We start from the raw sequence: 17,318 nt of genomic DNA, 5'->3' as shown, positions 1-17,318 counted from the left end.
CTCTGACCTGTCAGTGCTGCAGTATTGATACTGTGGAGTACTCTGACCTGTAGGTGCTGCAGTATTGGTACTGTGGAGTACTCTGACCTGTCAGTGCTGCAGTATTGATACTGTGGAGTACTCTGACCTGTCAGTGCAGCAGTATTGGTACTGTGGAGTACTCTGACCTGTCAGTGCTGCAGTATTGATACTGTGCTCTGACCTGTAGGTGCTGCAGTATTGGTACTGTGGAGTACTGCAGTGTTGGTACTGTGGAGTACTCTGACCTGTCGGTGCAGCAGTATTGGTACTGTGGAGTACTCTGACCTGTAGGTGCAGCAGTATTGGTACTGTGGAGTACTCTGACCTGTCGGTGCAGCAGTATTGGTACTGTGGAGTACTCTGACCTGTCAGTGCTGGAGTATTGGTACTGTGGAGTACTCTGACCTGTCGGTGCTGCAGTATTGGTACTGTGCTCTGACCTGTAGGTGCTGCAGTATTGGTACTGTGGAGTACTGCAGTATTGGTACTGTGGAGTACTCTGACCTGTCAGTGCTGCAGTATTGATACTGTGGAGTACTCTGACCTGTCGGTGCTGCAGTGTTGGTACTGTGGAGTACTCTGACCTGTCGGTGCTGCAGTATTGGTACTGTGCTCTGACCTGTAGGTGCTGCAGTATTGGTACTGTGCTCTGACCTGTAGGTGCTGCAGTATTGGTACTGTGGAGTACTCTGACCTGTAGGTGCAGCAGTATTAGTACTGTGGAGTACTCTGACCTGTCAGTGCTGCAGTATTGATACTGTGGAGTACTCTGACCTGTAGATGCAGCAGTATTAGTACTGTGGAGTACTCTGACCTGTCAGTGCTGCAGTATTGGTACTGTGGAGTACTCTGACCTGTAGATGCAGCAGTATTAGTACTGTGGAGTACTCTGACCTGTCAGTGCAGCAGTATTGGTACTGTGGAGTACTCTGACCTGTCAGTGCTGCAGTATTGATACTGTGGAGTACTCTGACCTGTAGGTGCTGCAGTATTGGTACTGTGGAGTACTCTGACCTGTCAGTGCTGCAGTGTTGATACTGTGGAGTACTCTGACCTGTCAGTGCAGCAGTATTGGTACTGTGGAGTACTCTGACCTGTCAGTACTGCAGTATTGATACTGTGCTCTGACCTGTAGGTGCTGCAGTATTGGTACTGTGGAGTACTGCAGTGTTGGTACTGTGGAGTACTCTGACCTGTCGGTGCAGCAGTATTGGTACTGTGGAGTACTCTGACCTGTAGGTGCAGCAGTATTGGTACTGTGGAGTACTCTGACCTGTCGGTGCAGCAGTATTGGTACTGTGGAGTACTCTGACCTGTCAGTGCTGGAGTATTGGTACTGTGGAGTACTCTGACCTGTCGGTGCTGCAGTATTGGTACTGTGCTCTGACCTGTAGGTGCTGCAGTATTGGTACTGTGGAGTACTGCAGTGTTGGTACTGTGGAGTACTCTGACCTGTCAGTGCTGCAGTATTGATACTGTGGAGTACTCTGACCTGTCGGTGCTGCAGTGTTGGTACTGTGGAGTACTCTGACCTGTCGGTGCTGCAGTATTGGTACTGTGCTCTGACCTGTAGGTGCTGCAGTATTGGTACTGTGCTCTGACCTGTAGGTGCTGCAGTATTGGTACTGTGGAGTACTCTGACCTGTAGGTGCAGCAGTATTGGTACTGTGGAGTACTCTGACCTGTCAGTGCTGCAGTATTGATACTGTGGAGTACTCTGACCTGTAGGTGCTGCAGTGTTGGTACTGTGGAGTACTCTGACCTGTAGATGCAGCAGTATTAGTACTGTGGAGTACTCTGACCTGTCAGTGCTGCAGTATTGATACTGTGGAGTACTCTGACCTGTAGATGCAGCAGTATTAGTACTGTGGAGTACTCTGACCTGTCAGTGCTGCAGTATTGGTACTGTGGAGTACTCTGACCTGTAGATGCAGCAGTATTAGTACTGTGGAGTACTCTGACCTGTCAGTGCTGCAGTATTGATACTGTGGAGTACTCTGATCTGTAGGTGCTGCAGTATTGGTACTGTGGAGTACTCTGACCTGTCAGTGCTGCAGTATTGATACTGTGGAGTACTCTGACCTGTAGGTGCTGCAGTATTGGTACTGTGGAGTACTCTGACCTGTCGGTGCTGCAGTGTTGGTACTGTGGAGTACTCTGACCTGTAGGTGCTGCAGTATTGGTACTGTGCTCTGACCTGTAGGTGCTGCAGTATTGGTACTGTGGAGTACTGCAGTGTTGGTACTGTGGAGTACTCTGACCTGTCGGTGCAGCAGTATTGGTACTGTGGAGTACTCTGACCTGTAGGTGCAGCAGTATTGGTACTGTGCTCTGACCTGTAGGTGCTGCAGTATTGGTACTGTGGAGTAGTGCAGTGTTGGTACTGTGGAGTACTCTGACCTGTCGGTGCTGCAGTATTGGTACTGTGCTCTGACCTGTAGGTGCTGCAGTATTGGTACTGTGGAGTACTCTGACCTGTAGGTGCAGCAGTATTAGTACTGTGGAGTACTCTGACCTGTCAGTGCTGCAGTATTGATACTGTGGAGTACTCTGACCTGTAGATGCAGCAGTATTAGTACTGTGGAGTACTCTGACCTGTCAGTGCTGCAGTGTTGGTACTGTGGAGTACTCTGACCTGTAGATGCAGCAGTATTAGTACTGTGGAGTACTCTGACCTGTCAGTGCAGCAGTATTGGTACTGTGGAGTACTCTGACCTGTCAGTGCTGCAGTATTGATACTGTGGAGTACTCTGACCTGTAGGTGCTGCAGTATTGGTACTGTGGAGTACTCTGACTTGTCAGTGCTGCAGTATTGATACTGTGGAGTACTCTGACCTGTCAGTGCAGCAGTATTGGTACTGTGGAGTACTCTGACCTGTCAGTGCTGCAGTATTGATACTGTGGAGTACTCTGACCTGTAGGTGCTGCAGTATTGGTACTGTGGAGTACTCTGACCTGTCAGTGCTGCAGTATTGATACTGTGGAGTACTCTGACCTGTAGGTGCTGCAGTATTGGTACTGTGGAGTACTCTGACCTGTCGGTGCTGCAGTGTTGGTACTGTGGAGTACTCTGACCTGTAGGTGCTGCAGTATTGATACTGTGCTCTGACCTGTAGGTGCTGCAGTATTGGTACTGTGGAGTACTGCAGTGTTGGTACTGTGGAGTACTCTGACCTGTCGGTGCAGCAGTATTGGTACTGTGGAGTACTCTGACCTGTAGGTGCAGCAGTATTGGTACTGTGGAGTACTCTGACCTGTCGGTGCAGCAGTATTGGTACTGTGGAGTACTCTGACCTGTCAGTGCTGGAGTATTGGTACTGTGGAGTACTCTGACCTGTCGGTGCAGCAGTATTAGTACTGTGGAGTACTCTGACCTGTCGGTGCTGCAGTATTGGTACTGTGCTCTGACCTGTAGGTGCTGCAGTATTGGTACTGTGGAGTACTGCAGTGTTGGTACTGTGGAGTACTCTGACCTGTTGGTGCTGCAGTATTGGTACTGTGGAGTACTCTGACCTGTCAGTGCTGCAGTATTGATACTGTGGAGTACTCTGACCTGTAGGTGCTGCAGTGTTGGTACTGTGGAGTACTCTGACCTGTCGGTGCTGCAGTGTTGGTACTGTGGAGTACTCTGACCTGTCGGTGCTGCAGTATTGGTACTGTGCTCTGACCTGTAGGTGCTGCAGTATTGGTACTGTGCTCTGACCTGTAGGTGCTGCAGTATTGGTACTGTGGAGTACTCTGACCTGTAGGTGCAGCAGTATTGGTACTGTGGAGTACTCTGACCTGTCAGTGCTGCAGTATTGATACTGTGGAGTACTCTGACCTGTAGGTGCTGCAGTGTTGGTACTGTGGAGTACTCTGACCTGTAGATGCAGCAGTATTAGTACTGTGGAGTACTCTGACCTGTCAGTGCTGCAGTATTGATACTGTGGAGTACTCTGACCTGTAGATGCAGCAGTATTAGTACTGTGGAGTACTCTGACCTGTCAGTGCAGCAGTATTGGTACTGTGGAGTACTCTGACCTGTAGATGCAGCAGTATTAGTACTGTGGAGTACTCTGACCTGTCAGTGCTGCAGTATTGATACTGTGGAGTACTCTGACCTGTAGGTGCTGCAGTATTGGTACTGTGGAGTACTCTGACCTGTCGGTGCTGCAGTGTTGGTACTGTGGAGTACTCTGACCTGTAGGTGCTGCAGTATTGGTACTGTGCTCTGACCTGTAGGTGCTGCAGTATTGGTACTGTGGAGTACTGCAGTGTTGGTACTGTGGAGTACTCTGACCTGTCGGTGCAGCAGTATTGGTACTGTGGAGTACTCTGACCTGTAGGTGCAGCAGTATTGGTACTGTGGAGTACTCTGACCTGTCGGTGCAGCAGTATTGGTACTGTGGAGTACTCTGACCTGTAGGTGCTGGAGTATTGGTACTGTGGAGTACTCTGACCTGTCGGTGCAGCAGTATTGGTACTGTGGAGTACTCTGACCTGTAGGTGCTGCAGTATTGGTACCGTGGAGTACTCTGACCTGTATGTGCTGCAGTATTGGTACTGTGGAGTACTGCAGTGTTGGTACTGTGGAGTACTCTGACCTGTAGGTGCAGCAGTATTGGTACTGTGGAGTACTCTGACCTGTCGGTGCTGCAGTATTGGTACTGTGGAGTACTCTGACCTGTAGGTGCTGCAGTGTTGGTACTGTGGAGTACTCTGACCTGTCGGTGCTGCAGTATTGGTACTGTGGAGTACTGCAGTATTGGTACTGTGGAGTACTCTGACCTGTCGGTGCTGCAGTATTGGTACTGTGCTCTGACCTGTAGGTGCTGCAGTATTGGTACTGTGGAGTACTGCAGTGTTGGTACCGTGGAGTACTCTGACCTGTCGGTGCTGCAGTATTGGTACTGTGGAGTACTCTGACCTGTAGGTGCTGCAGTATTGGTACTGTGGAGTACTCTGACCTGTTGGTGCTGCAGTATTGGTACTGTGGAGTACTCTGACCTGTAGGTGCTGCAGTATTGGTACTGTGCTCTGACCTGTAGGTGCTGCAGTATTGGTACTGTGGAGTACTCTGACCTGTTGGTGCAGCAGTATTGGTACTGTGGAGTACTCTGACCTGTCGGTGCTGCAGTATTGGTACTGTGGAGTACTGCAGTGTTGGTACTGTGGAGTACTCTGACCTGTAGGTGCAGCAGTATTGGTACTGTGGAGTACTGCAGTGTTGGTACTGTGGAGTACTCTGACCTGTTGGTGCTGCAGTATTGGTACTGTGGAGTACTCTGACCTGTTGGTGCAGCAGTATTGGTACTGTGGAGTACTCTGACCTGTCGGTGCTGCAGTATTGGTACTGTGGAGTACTCTGACCTGTAGGTGCAGCAGTATTGGTACTGTGGAGTACTCTGACCTGTCGGTGCTGCAGTATTGGTACTGTGGAGTACTCTGACCTGTTGGTGCAGCATTATTAGTACTGTGGAGTACTCTGACCTGTCGGTGCTGCAGTATTGGTACTGTGGAGTACTCAGACCTGTAGGTGCTGCAGTATTGGTACTGTGGAGTACTCTGACCTGTCGGTGCTGCAGTATTGGTACTGTGGAGTACTCTGACCTGTAGGTGCAGCAGTATTGGTACTGTGGAGTACTCTGACCTGTCGGTGCTGCAGTATTGGTACTGTGGAGTACTCTGACCTGTTGGTGCAGCAGTATTAGTACTGTGGAGTACTCTGACCTGTTGGTGCAGCAGTATTAGTACTGTGGAGTACTCTGACCTGTCGGTGCTGCAGTATTGGTACTGTGGAGTACTCTGACCCCCCCCCCCGTCCTCCTCTCGGTGTGGGCGGGTCTCTGTTCTCTGTCGGATGCAGACCACCGGACGACTCGGGGCTCAGCAGCAGCTGTTCTCAGACATGGAGTAAGTACCCTTTATTTTTTCTTCTTCTTTTATCATGTTTCCATCGTTCCTTCTTTCCTTCTTCTTCTTGTGTTAAATGTTCTGTATGTTCATGACGTGAAGTGTGACCTGAGTGTGCACGTGCGGGGCGTGTGGTGTGTCGTCATTGTGCGGCATCAGTCCGTCAGACCGCTGAGTCAGGACCGGTGTTACCGGGAATCAGCTGTGGAGGAAAAACTGCACTAAAGTCCGTCAGAGACACCGGAAACATGCACATGTATGTGTGGTCACCGCACGAGGACAGGAAAGGGTTAAATGACATTAAATCCGGCGGAGTGACAAAAACATTTTGTGCTCTACTTTTCTGTGCGGAATCAGACGGGACAGCTCATCAATGAGCAGCACGAGCCTTCTGATTACATATTGATCAGTTTGTGACATCGAGGACCTGATTTATGATCAATGCTGTCAAGTTCGAGAAGTTTAGACAACTTCCGGTCACAGTCTTCAAAATAAAAGCTTCGCCTCGCCCAGTCATGTTAAAACCAGCAGTAGTGAAGATAAAGTCTATTTCTGCAGGCTGCAGTTCAAACAGAGTCATTAACATTAATATTATATATAAACATATAAAGTGTGACGTGTTAACAGAGGGAGGGGTCATTATGATGAACCAGGAGTTTAAGGGACCGTTCATTATTTATCATTCTGTGTGTTTGTGATGCTGCGTCAGAACAGTCCAAAATAACTGAGAACTTACAGAAGTTACAGAAAATCAAAAGTCCTGTTTTATTCTCCAGTAAATATTCAGGCAAAATTCTCCTGAACTGAACTGTAAGAAATCAAAGTTCACTTTTTACTTGTTGTTGTGAAGTCTTCTTCAGTGTCCATCTGTGTGTGACTGTGTTAAAAACTGAGTTGCAGGTGGCACCATGTGTCAATGTGTGTGTGAATGGGTGAATGTGACTTGTAGTGTAAAAAGTAAAAGAACCCTTTCATATGCAAAAGGTTTCATCGAGAACCCATCCAGGGTGGCTCCCACCAGTGATGCTTTTACTTTAACAGGTTAGCCCAGGGCTAAAGGAACTTTATGCTTGAACAGGGTTCTTAATGGAACCCTTACTCTCATAAAGAACCCTTCTTTTAACAGAGGGTTCTGGGTCAAACGTCAGCCCTTCAGGATGAACTCTTTAGAACTCTTATTTTTCTTTAAGGTGACAATGTTGTTTTTGTGTTTCAGTGAGAAAAACAACGGCAACAAAGTTGTTGAGCTTCGTTGGTTGCCAGGCAACAGATAAAAAAGTTGATCAGCGATGTTGGATGGAGAGTTTAACAGGATGTGATTCAAGGACACACTCGGGGCAGATCCCTGACATGAGAAGGACACAGATGAATTCACTGGGTTGGTTCTGCTCCTCCTAATGTTTTCACAGTAAAAGACACAACATGATCTGAATGAAGGATTTTATTGTGGAAAACTGAGGAGGAAGTTCTGAGAATTAAATAAAAGCTACAATCATTTCAGTTAGTCAGTGTAATCAATCTAATATGAAATTATTTCCTCTGATTCTGAGAGCAGATCAATATTTATCTGATCGATCAGCTGATTGTTATGACTCATCAGATTGATTATTAAAACAATTCAGATCAATCAAATCAGAAAAGTATGTCTGACTGTTTCTGTGTACCTGTCTGTACTGGTCTGTACTGGTCTGTACCTGTCTGTACCTGTCTGTACTGGTCTGTACTGGTCTGTACCTGTCTGTACCTGTCTGTACCGGTCTGTACCTGTCTGTACCTGTCTGTACCGGTCTATACCTGTCTGTACCTGTCTGTACTGGTCTGTACCTGTCTGTACCTGTCTGTACCGGTCTATACCTGTCTGTACCTGTCTGTACTGGTCTGTACCTGTCTGTACTGGTCTGTACCTGTCTGTACCGGTCTGTACTGGTCTGTACCTGTCTGTACCTGTCTGTACCGGTCTGTACCGGTCTGTACCTGTCTGTACCTGTCTGTACTGGTCTGTACCTGTCTGTACTAGTCTGTACTGGTCTGTACTAGTCTGTACTGGTCTGTACTGGTCTGTACCGGTCTGTACTGGTCTGTACTGGTCTGTACCTGTCTGTACTGGTCTGTACCTGTCTGTACCGGTCTGTACTGGTCTGTACCGGTCTGTACTGGTCTGTACCGGTCTGTACCTGTCTGTACCGGTCTGTACCTGTCTGTACCGGTCTGTACTGGTCTGTACCTGTCTGTACCTGTCTGTACCGGTCTGTACTGGTCTGTACCTGTCTGTACTGGTCTGTACCTGTCTGTACTGGTCTGTACCTGTCTGTACCGGTCTGTACCGGTCTGTACCGGTCTGTACCTGTCTGTACCTGTCTGTACTTGTCTGTACCTGTCTGTACCTGTCTGTACTGGTCTGTACTGGTCTGTACTGGTCTGTAGTTGAGTGAGGTGGTCTGTGTCAGGGTGTGGACACAATAAGAGGAACACAGAAGCTGGTTTGTTGGTTTGTAATTTTATTTTGAGGTGAACTTCCTGTCTGTCCTGTGCTGATGCTCTGCAGTCTGAACTGGTTTCCAGTGGACCCAGTACATATATCAGAGCCTGTGGCTGGTGTTTTTCTCTGCAGCTCAGATTCTCTGTTGTAGAGTCCAGTCGCCATGGAGATGGACAGCAGCTTTGTTCAGGATCCTTTGAGTTCAGCTTCACTAAAATAAAACCAGGAAAGTGTGGAGCTCAGCAGAGTCCAGCTGATCCTCTGGACCAACTGCCAACCAGACCTGACTGTGAAAACCACTGATAATAACCAACCGGACCTGACTGATTATAACCAACCGGACCTGACTGATTATAACCAACCGGACCTGACTGTGAAAACCACTGATTATAACCAAACGGACCTGACTGATTATAACCAACCGGACCTGACTGTGAAAACCACTGATTATAACCAACCGGACCTGACTGTGAAAACCACTGATTATAACCAACCGGACCTGACTGATTATAACCAACCGGACCTGACTGTGAAAACTACTGATTATAACCAACCGGACCTGACTGTGAAAACCACTGATTATAACCAACCGGACCTGACTGTGAAAACTACTGATTATAACCAACCGGACCTGACTGTGAAAACCACTGATTATAACCAACCGGACCTGACTGTGAAAACCACTGATTATAACCAACCGGACCTGACTGTGAAAACCACTGATTATAACCAACCGGACCTGACTGTGAAAACCACTGATTATAACCAACCGGACCTGACTGTGAAAACCACTGATTATAACCAACCAGACCTGACTGATTATAACCAACCGGACCTGACTGTGAAAACTACTGATTATAACCAACCGGACCTGACTGTGAAAACCACTGATTATAACCAACCGGACCTGACTGTGAAAACTACTGATTATAACCAACCGGACCTGACTGATTATAACCAACCGGACCTGACTGTGAAAACCACTGATTATAACCAACCGGACCTGACTGATTATAACCAACCGAACCTGACTGATTATAACCAACCGGACCTGACTGATTATAACCAACCGGACCTGACTGTGAAAACTACTGATTATAACCAACCGAATCTGACTGATTATAACCAACCGGACCTGACTGTGAAAACCACTGATTATAACCAACCGGACCTGACTGATTATAACCAACCGAACCTGACTGATTATAACCAACCGGACCTGACTGATTATAACCAACCGGACCTGACTGTGAAAACCACTGATTATAACCAAACGGACCTGACTGTGAAAACCACTGATTATAACCAACCGGACCTGACTGATTATAACCAACCGGACCTGACTGTGAAAACCACTGATTATAACCAATTGGACCTGACTGTATCTTTGATGAAACTGCACTGATTTCAGCACCAGAGAGGAGATATCTGTTGCCAGATCTCGTGAGAGTGTGTTGTTGAGACAGAGACAGGTCTTGAACAAAGTAAATTTTCTCCTGATTTGTCCGTCTGAAATTTGCCATTTTGGTGTCGGGATGTTCTGAAGATATGTGGCTTGTGATAAATAGGTCCAATATTTGCTTCCGTGACTATGGGGAGAAAGAATCAGCCATAATCTGTAATCACGTTCATTTCTCCCACTGAAGTCAATGGACTCAGGACCTGCTGTTAGTCTCCTAAAGGGGTGTGGTGGTCGCCAACCCCACGTGACACTGATACAGGAAACTGACTCGCAGTGGACCGTCTTGGTTTATCCACTGTCTTTGGCTACACTTACTTCATGTTTCCTCTTCAAACCTGATACTTCCTGCTCTAAGATCACCCCTCTGACCTCATAGGTTAGGCCGACACCCAGTGCTGCTGCAGTGACCTACAGTGACCCCTGGTGATGAACACATTAACTCTAATATCTGTGTGCGTGTGTCCCTCAGGGTCGGTGAGGCTCAGCAGGATCGGCAGCAGCTCCTCGCAGTGAGTGTAATGTACATACTGTCAGTGAACACACCACACACACACACACCACACACACACACCCACCCTCCCACACACACACACACACACACACACACACACACACACGTAATACACACACACACGTCTGACTGCAGCAGATACTAAGACCTGCAGACACACCCTGACCCTCTGAGCTGATCAGAGCTCTGACACTAATGCACTTATTGATCCACACACACACACACACACACACACACACACTCATCTACTTCCAGTGTAATTTAATCGTGTTGCATCTCAGACATCAGCAGCAACTGCAACAGTACTGTGTTTTTATCTCGATGTTTACGCTGTAGACAGTTGAAGTGTTTATGTTGTAAATTCTTGAAGTGTTCACGCTGTAAACAGTTGAAGTGTTTACATTGTAAACAGTTGAAGTGTTTATGTTGTAAACAGTGGAAGTGTTTACACTGTAAACAGTTGAAGTGTTTACATTGTAAACAGTTGAAGTGTTTTCACTGTAAACACTTGAAGTGTCTACACTGTAACCAGCTGAAGTGTTTATGTTGTAAACAGTTGAAGTGTTTTTGTTGTAAATAGTTGAAGTGTTTATGTTGTGAACAGTTGAAGTGTTCATGCTGTAAACAGTTGAAGTGTTTATGTTGTGAACAGTTGAAGTGTTTACACTGTAAACAGTTGAAGTGTTTATGTTGTAAACAGTGGAAGTGTTTATGTTGTAAACAGTTGAAGTGTTTATGTTGTAAACAGTGGAAGTGTTTACACTGTAAACAGCTGAAGTGTTTTTACTGTAAACAGTTGAAGTGTTGATGCTGTAAACAGTTGAAGTGTTTTTGTTGTAAATAGTTGAAGTGTTTATGTTGTGAACAGTTGAAGTGTTTATGCTGTAAACAGATGGAGTCTTTACACCGTAAACAGTTGAAGTGTCTACACTGTAACCGGCTGAAGTGTTTATGTTGTAAACAGTTGAAGTGTTTATGTTGTAAACAGTTGAAGTGTTTACACTGTAAACAGTTGAAGTGTCTACACTGTAACCACCTGAAGTGTTTATGTTGTAAACAGTTGAAGTGTTTATGTTGTAAACAGTTGAAGTGTTTACACTGTAAACAGTTGAAGTGTCTACACTGTAACCACCTGAAGTGTTTATGTTGTAACCAGCTGAAGTGTTTATGTTGTAACCAGCTGAAGTGTTTATGTTGTAAACAGTTGAAGTGTCTACACTGTAACCAGCTGAAGTGTTTATGTTGTAAACAGTTGAAGTGTTTATGTTGTAAACAGTTGAAGTGTTTACACTGTAAACAGTTGAAGTGTTTACACGGTAAACAGTTGAAGTGTTTACACTGTAAACAGTTGAAGTGTTGACGCTATAAACAGTTGAAGTGTTTATGTTGTAAACAGTTGAAGTGTTGACACTGTAAACAGTTGAAGTGTTTACGCTATAAACAGGTGAAGTGTTATCGGGGCCTCAGTCATGTCTTAACATGCTTGAAGCTTCAACTGTTGTGTGTTTCCCATCATGCCTCAGGAGAAGAGGAAGTGGCAGACTGAGATTGAGAACAAGAAACGTCAGCTGGAGGACGACAGGAGAGCCCTGCAGCACCTGAAGGTGAGACAGATGCAGAAGGATACATGCAGCAGTATTATTATCTGGGTGTGTTAGTGGAGCTACGGATAGGTTCTGTTAGACAGACACACACAGAGACGTGTCTTCATGTCTTCAAATGTGTGAGACATTCAGTCCACAGGGAGCATTGTCATGTGACAGCAGAGGAAGTTGTTTATCAGTGATTTTCAGCTGCTGCTGTTTTTTTTATATGAACAATAAAAACAAATAAAAAACCTGATGTTTACAAACAGGATTCAGAACATTCAAAACAAAAATGAACAATAAAAACAAAGATGCGATGGAGCGTTAGAAGCAGCGACACTCACGGTGAAGCTGCTCACCCTGGTTGTTGGTGACAGGAAGTTGTTTTCACAATGTGGATCAGGAGGCGTGTCGATGCAGAGCTTCATCAGACTATAAACAGCTGCAGAGTAAAAATATCTGACATCAGACCAACGCCGCAGACTCACCGCCGCCGCCCAGTATGTAGAACAGGCAGCTGCTCTGCAGACGGACACAAGGACACAGAGACATGACATCAGCTGATCTGGACTCCGGTCCCTTCATGTTCTGTCAGCACTGATCTGAAGTCAGCCATCACATGTTCATTCAGTCATGTGTTCATTGACAGAATGACACCAGCGTCCGTCTGATGTCACTGCATCTTTATACTTTGATGATACCGTCCTAACCGCAGTCTTGTTGTATTTCCTGTTCAGTCGAAGGCCCTGAGGGAGCGCTGGCTGCTGGACGGAGCGCCCTCTGCTGGACCAGAACAGGATGAAGTAAAGAGACAACTGGAGCAGGACGAGGCCAGGACCAGGAACCTGGAGGACACCATCAGCAGGTCTCAACTGAGTTTGAGTACTCAGAACACACACACACAAAAACACATCTGCAGCACCTCTCTGACATCACTACACAACTACAACACACCTCATCACTACACAACTACAACACACCTCATCCCTACACATCTACAACACACCTCATCACTACACATCTACAACACACCTCATCACTACACAACTACAACACACCTCATCACTACACAACTACAACACACCTCATCACTACACATCTACAACACACCTCATCACTACACATCTACAACACACCTCATCACTACACAACTACAACACACCTCATCACTACACAACTACAACACACCTCATCACTACACATCTACAACACACCTCATCACTACACAACTACAACACACCTCATCACTACACATCTACAACACACCTCATCACTACACATCTACAACACACCTCATCACTACACATCTACAACACACCTCATCACTACACAACTACAACACACCTCATCACTACACAACTACAACACACCTCATCACTGCACAACTACTACACATCTACAACACACCTCATCACTACACATCTACAACACACCTCATCACTGCACAACTACTACACATCTACAACACACCTCATCCCTACACAACTACAACACACCTCATCACTGCACAACTACTACACATCTACAACACACCTCATCACTACACAACTACAACACACCTCATCACTACACAACTACAACACACCTCATCACTACACAACTACAACACACCTCATCCCTACACAACTACAACACACCTCATCACTGCACAACTACAACACACCTCATCACTGCACAACTACAACACACCTCATCACTGCACAACTACAACACACCTCATCACTACACAACTACAACACACCTCATCCCTACACAACTACAACACACCTCATCACTGCACAACTACAACACACCTCATCCCTACACAACTACAACACACCTCATCACTGCACAACTACAACACACCTCATCACTGCACAACTACAACACACCTCATCACTGCACAACTACAACACACCTCATCACTACACAACTACAACACACCTCATCACTGCACAACTACTACACATCTACAACACACCTCATCACTACACAACTACAACACACCTCATCACTGCACAACTACAACACACCTCATCCCTACACAACTACAACACACCTCATCACTGCACAACTACAACACACCTCATCACTACACAACTACAACACACCTCATCACTACACAACTACAACACACCTCATCACTACACAACTACAACACACCTCATCCCTACACAACTACAACACACCTCATCACTGCACAACTACAACACACCTCATCACTACACAACTACAACACACCTCATCACTACACAACTACAACACACCTCATCACTGCACAACTACAACACACCTCATCACTGCACAACTACAACACACCTCATCCCTACACAACTACAACACACCTCATCACTACACAACTACAACACACCTCATCACTACACAACTACAACACACCTCATCACTACACATCTACAACACACCTCATCACTACACAACTACAACACACCTCATCACTACACAACTACAACACACCTCATCCCTACACAACTACAACACACCTCATCACTGCACAACTACAACACACCTCATCACTGCACAACTACAACACACCTCATCCCTACACAACTACAACACACCTCATCACTGCACAACTACAACACACCTCATCACTGCACAACTACAACACACCTCATCCCTACACAACTACAACACACCTCATCACTGCACAACTACAACACACCTCATCACTACACATCTACAACACACCTCATCACTACACATCTACAACACACCTCATCACTACACATCTACAACACACCTCATCACTACACAACTACAACACACCTCATCACTACACAACTACAACGCACCTCATCACTACACAACTACAACGCACCTCATCACTACACAACTACAACGCACCTCATCTACAACACACCTCATCACTACACAACTACAACACACCTCATCACTACACATCTACAACACACCTCATCTACAACACACCTCATCACTACACAACTACAACACACCTCATCACTACACAACTACAACACACCTCATCTACAACACACCTCATCACTACACAACTACAACACACCTCATCACTACACAACTACAACACACCTCATCTACAACGCACCTCATCACTACACATCTACAACACACCTCATCTACAACACACCTCATCACTACACATCTACAACACACCTCATCACTACACAACTACAACACACCTCATCACTACACAACTACAACGCACCTCATCACTACACAACTACAACGCACCTCATCACTACACAACTACAACGCACCTCATCTACAACACACCTCATCACTACACAACTACAACACACCTCATCACTACACATCTACAACACACCTCATCTACAACACACCTCATCACTACACAACTACAACACACCTCATCACTACACAACTACAACACACCTCATCTACAACACACCTCATCACTACACAACTACAACACACCTCATCACTACACAACTACAACACACCTCATCTACAACGCACCTCATCACTACACATCTACAACACACCTCATCTACAACACACCTCATCACTACACATCTACAACACACCTCATCACTACACAACTACAACACACCTCATCACTACACATCTACAACACACCTCATCACTACACAACTACAACACACCTCATCCCTACACATCTACAACACACCTCATCACTACACAACTACAACACACCTCATCACTACACATCTACAACACACCTCATCACTACACATCTACAACACACCTCATCACTACACAACTACAACACACCTCATCACTACACAACTACAACACACCTCATCACTACACATCTACAACACACCTCATCACTACACAACTACAACGCACCTCATCTACAACACACCTCATCACTACACAACTACAACACACCTCATCACTACACATCTACAACACACCTCATCACTACACAACTACAACACACCTCATCACTACACATCTACAACACACCTCATCACTACACAACTACAACACACCTCATCACTACACAACTACAACACACCTCATCACTACACATCTACAACACACCTCATCACTACACAACTACAACACACCTCATCACTACACAACTACAACACACCTCATCACTACACAACTACAACGCACCTCATCACTACACAACTACAACACACCTCATCACTACACAACTACAACACACCTCATCACTACACATCTACAACACACCTCATCACTACACAACTACAACACACCTCATCACTACACAACTACAACGCACCTCATCACTACACAACTACAACGCACCTCATCACTACACATCTACAACACACCTCATCTACAACACACCTCATCACTACACAACTACAACACACCTCATCACTACACATCTACAACACACCTCATCACTACACAACTACAACACACCTCATCACTACACAACTACAACACACCTCATCACTACACAACTACAACGCACCTCATCACTACACAACTACAACGCACCTCATCACTACACATCTACAACACACCTCATCACTACACAACTACAACACACCTCATCTACAACACACCTCATCTACAACACACCTCATCACTACACAACTACAACACACCTCATCACTACACATCTACAACACACCTCATCACTACACAACTACAACACACCTCATCACTACACATCTACAACACACCTCATCACTACACATCTACAACACACCTCATCACTACACATCTACAACACACCTCATCACTACACATCTACAACACACCTCATCACTACACATCTACAACACACCTCATCACTACACATCTACAACACACCTCATCCCTACACAACTACAACACACCTCATCACTACACAACTACAACACACCTCATCCCTACACAACTACAACACACCTCATCACTACACAACTACTACACATCTACAACACACCTCATCCCTACACATCTACAACACACCTCATCACTACACATCTACAACACACCTCATCACTACCCAACTACAACACACCTCATCACTACACAACTACAACACACCTCATCACTACACAACTACTACACATCTACAACACACCTCATCCCTACACATCTACAACACACCTCATCCCTACACAACTACAACACACCTCATCACTACACAACTACAACACACCTCATCACTACACAACTACAACACACCTCATCACTACACAACTACAACACACCTCATCACTACACAACTACAACACACCTCATCCCTACACAACTACAACACACCTCATCACTACACAACTACTACACATCTACAACACACCTCATCACTACACATCTACAACACACCTCATCACTACACATCTACAACACACCTCATCACTACACATCTACAACACACCTCATCACTACACAACTACAACACACCTCATCACTACACAACTACAACACACC

The 17,318-nt window shown here is 45.8% G+C and overlaps 1 protein-coding gene across 6 annotated transcripts in view; it reads left to right on the top strand.

The window, feature by feature from the left end:
• Positions 1 to 5,850: 5,850 nt before the first annotated feature.
• Positions 5,851 to 17,318, top strand: part of palm1a (paralemmin 1a) — a 29,311-nt gene continuing 17,843 nt past the window's right edge. For all 6 annotated transcript variants that reach the window (XM_078168413.1, XM_078168411.1, XM_078168414.1 and 3 more), the window contains exons 1-4: positions 5,851 to 5,916; positions 10,327 to 10,366; positions 11,892 to 11,972; positions 12,692 to 12,819. In XM_078168413.1, coding sequence (XP_078024539.1) covers positions 5,864 to 5,916; positions 10,327 to 10,366; positions 11,892 to 11,972; positions 12,692 to 12,819 — 302 coding nt within the window. In that variant the 5' untranslated portion in view covers positions 5,851 to 5,863. The remainder of the gene's footprint in view (positions 5,917 to 10,326; positions 10,367 to 11,891; positions 11,973 to 12,691; positions 12,820 to 17,318) is intronic.

This window comes from Epinephelus lanceolatus, chromosome 6, assembly GCF_041903045.1.
Source record: "Epinephelus lanceolatus isolate andai-2023 chromosome 6, ASM4190304v1, whole genome shotgun sequence".
NCBI lineage: Eukaryota > Metazoa > Chordata > Actinopteri > Perciformes > Serranidae > Epinephelus > Epinephelus lanceolatus.
Note: the sequence above shows the minus strand (reverse complement) of the source record. Positions and strands in the feature narration are given on the sequence as shown.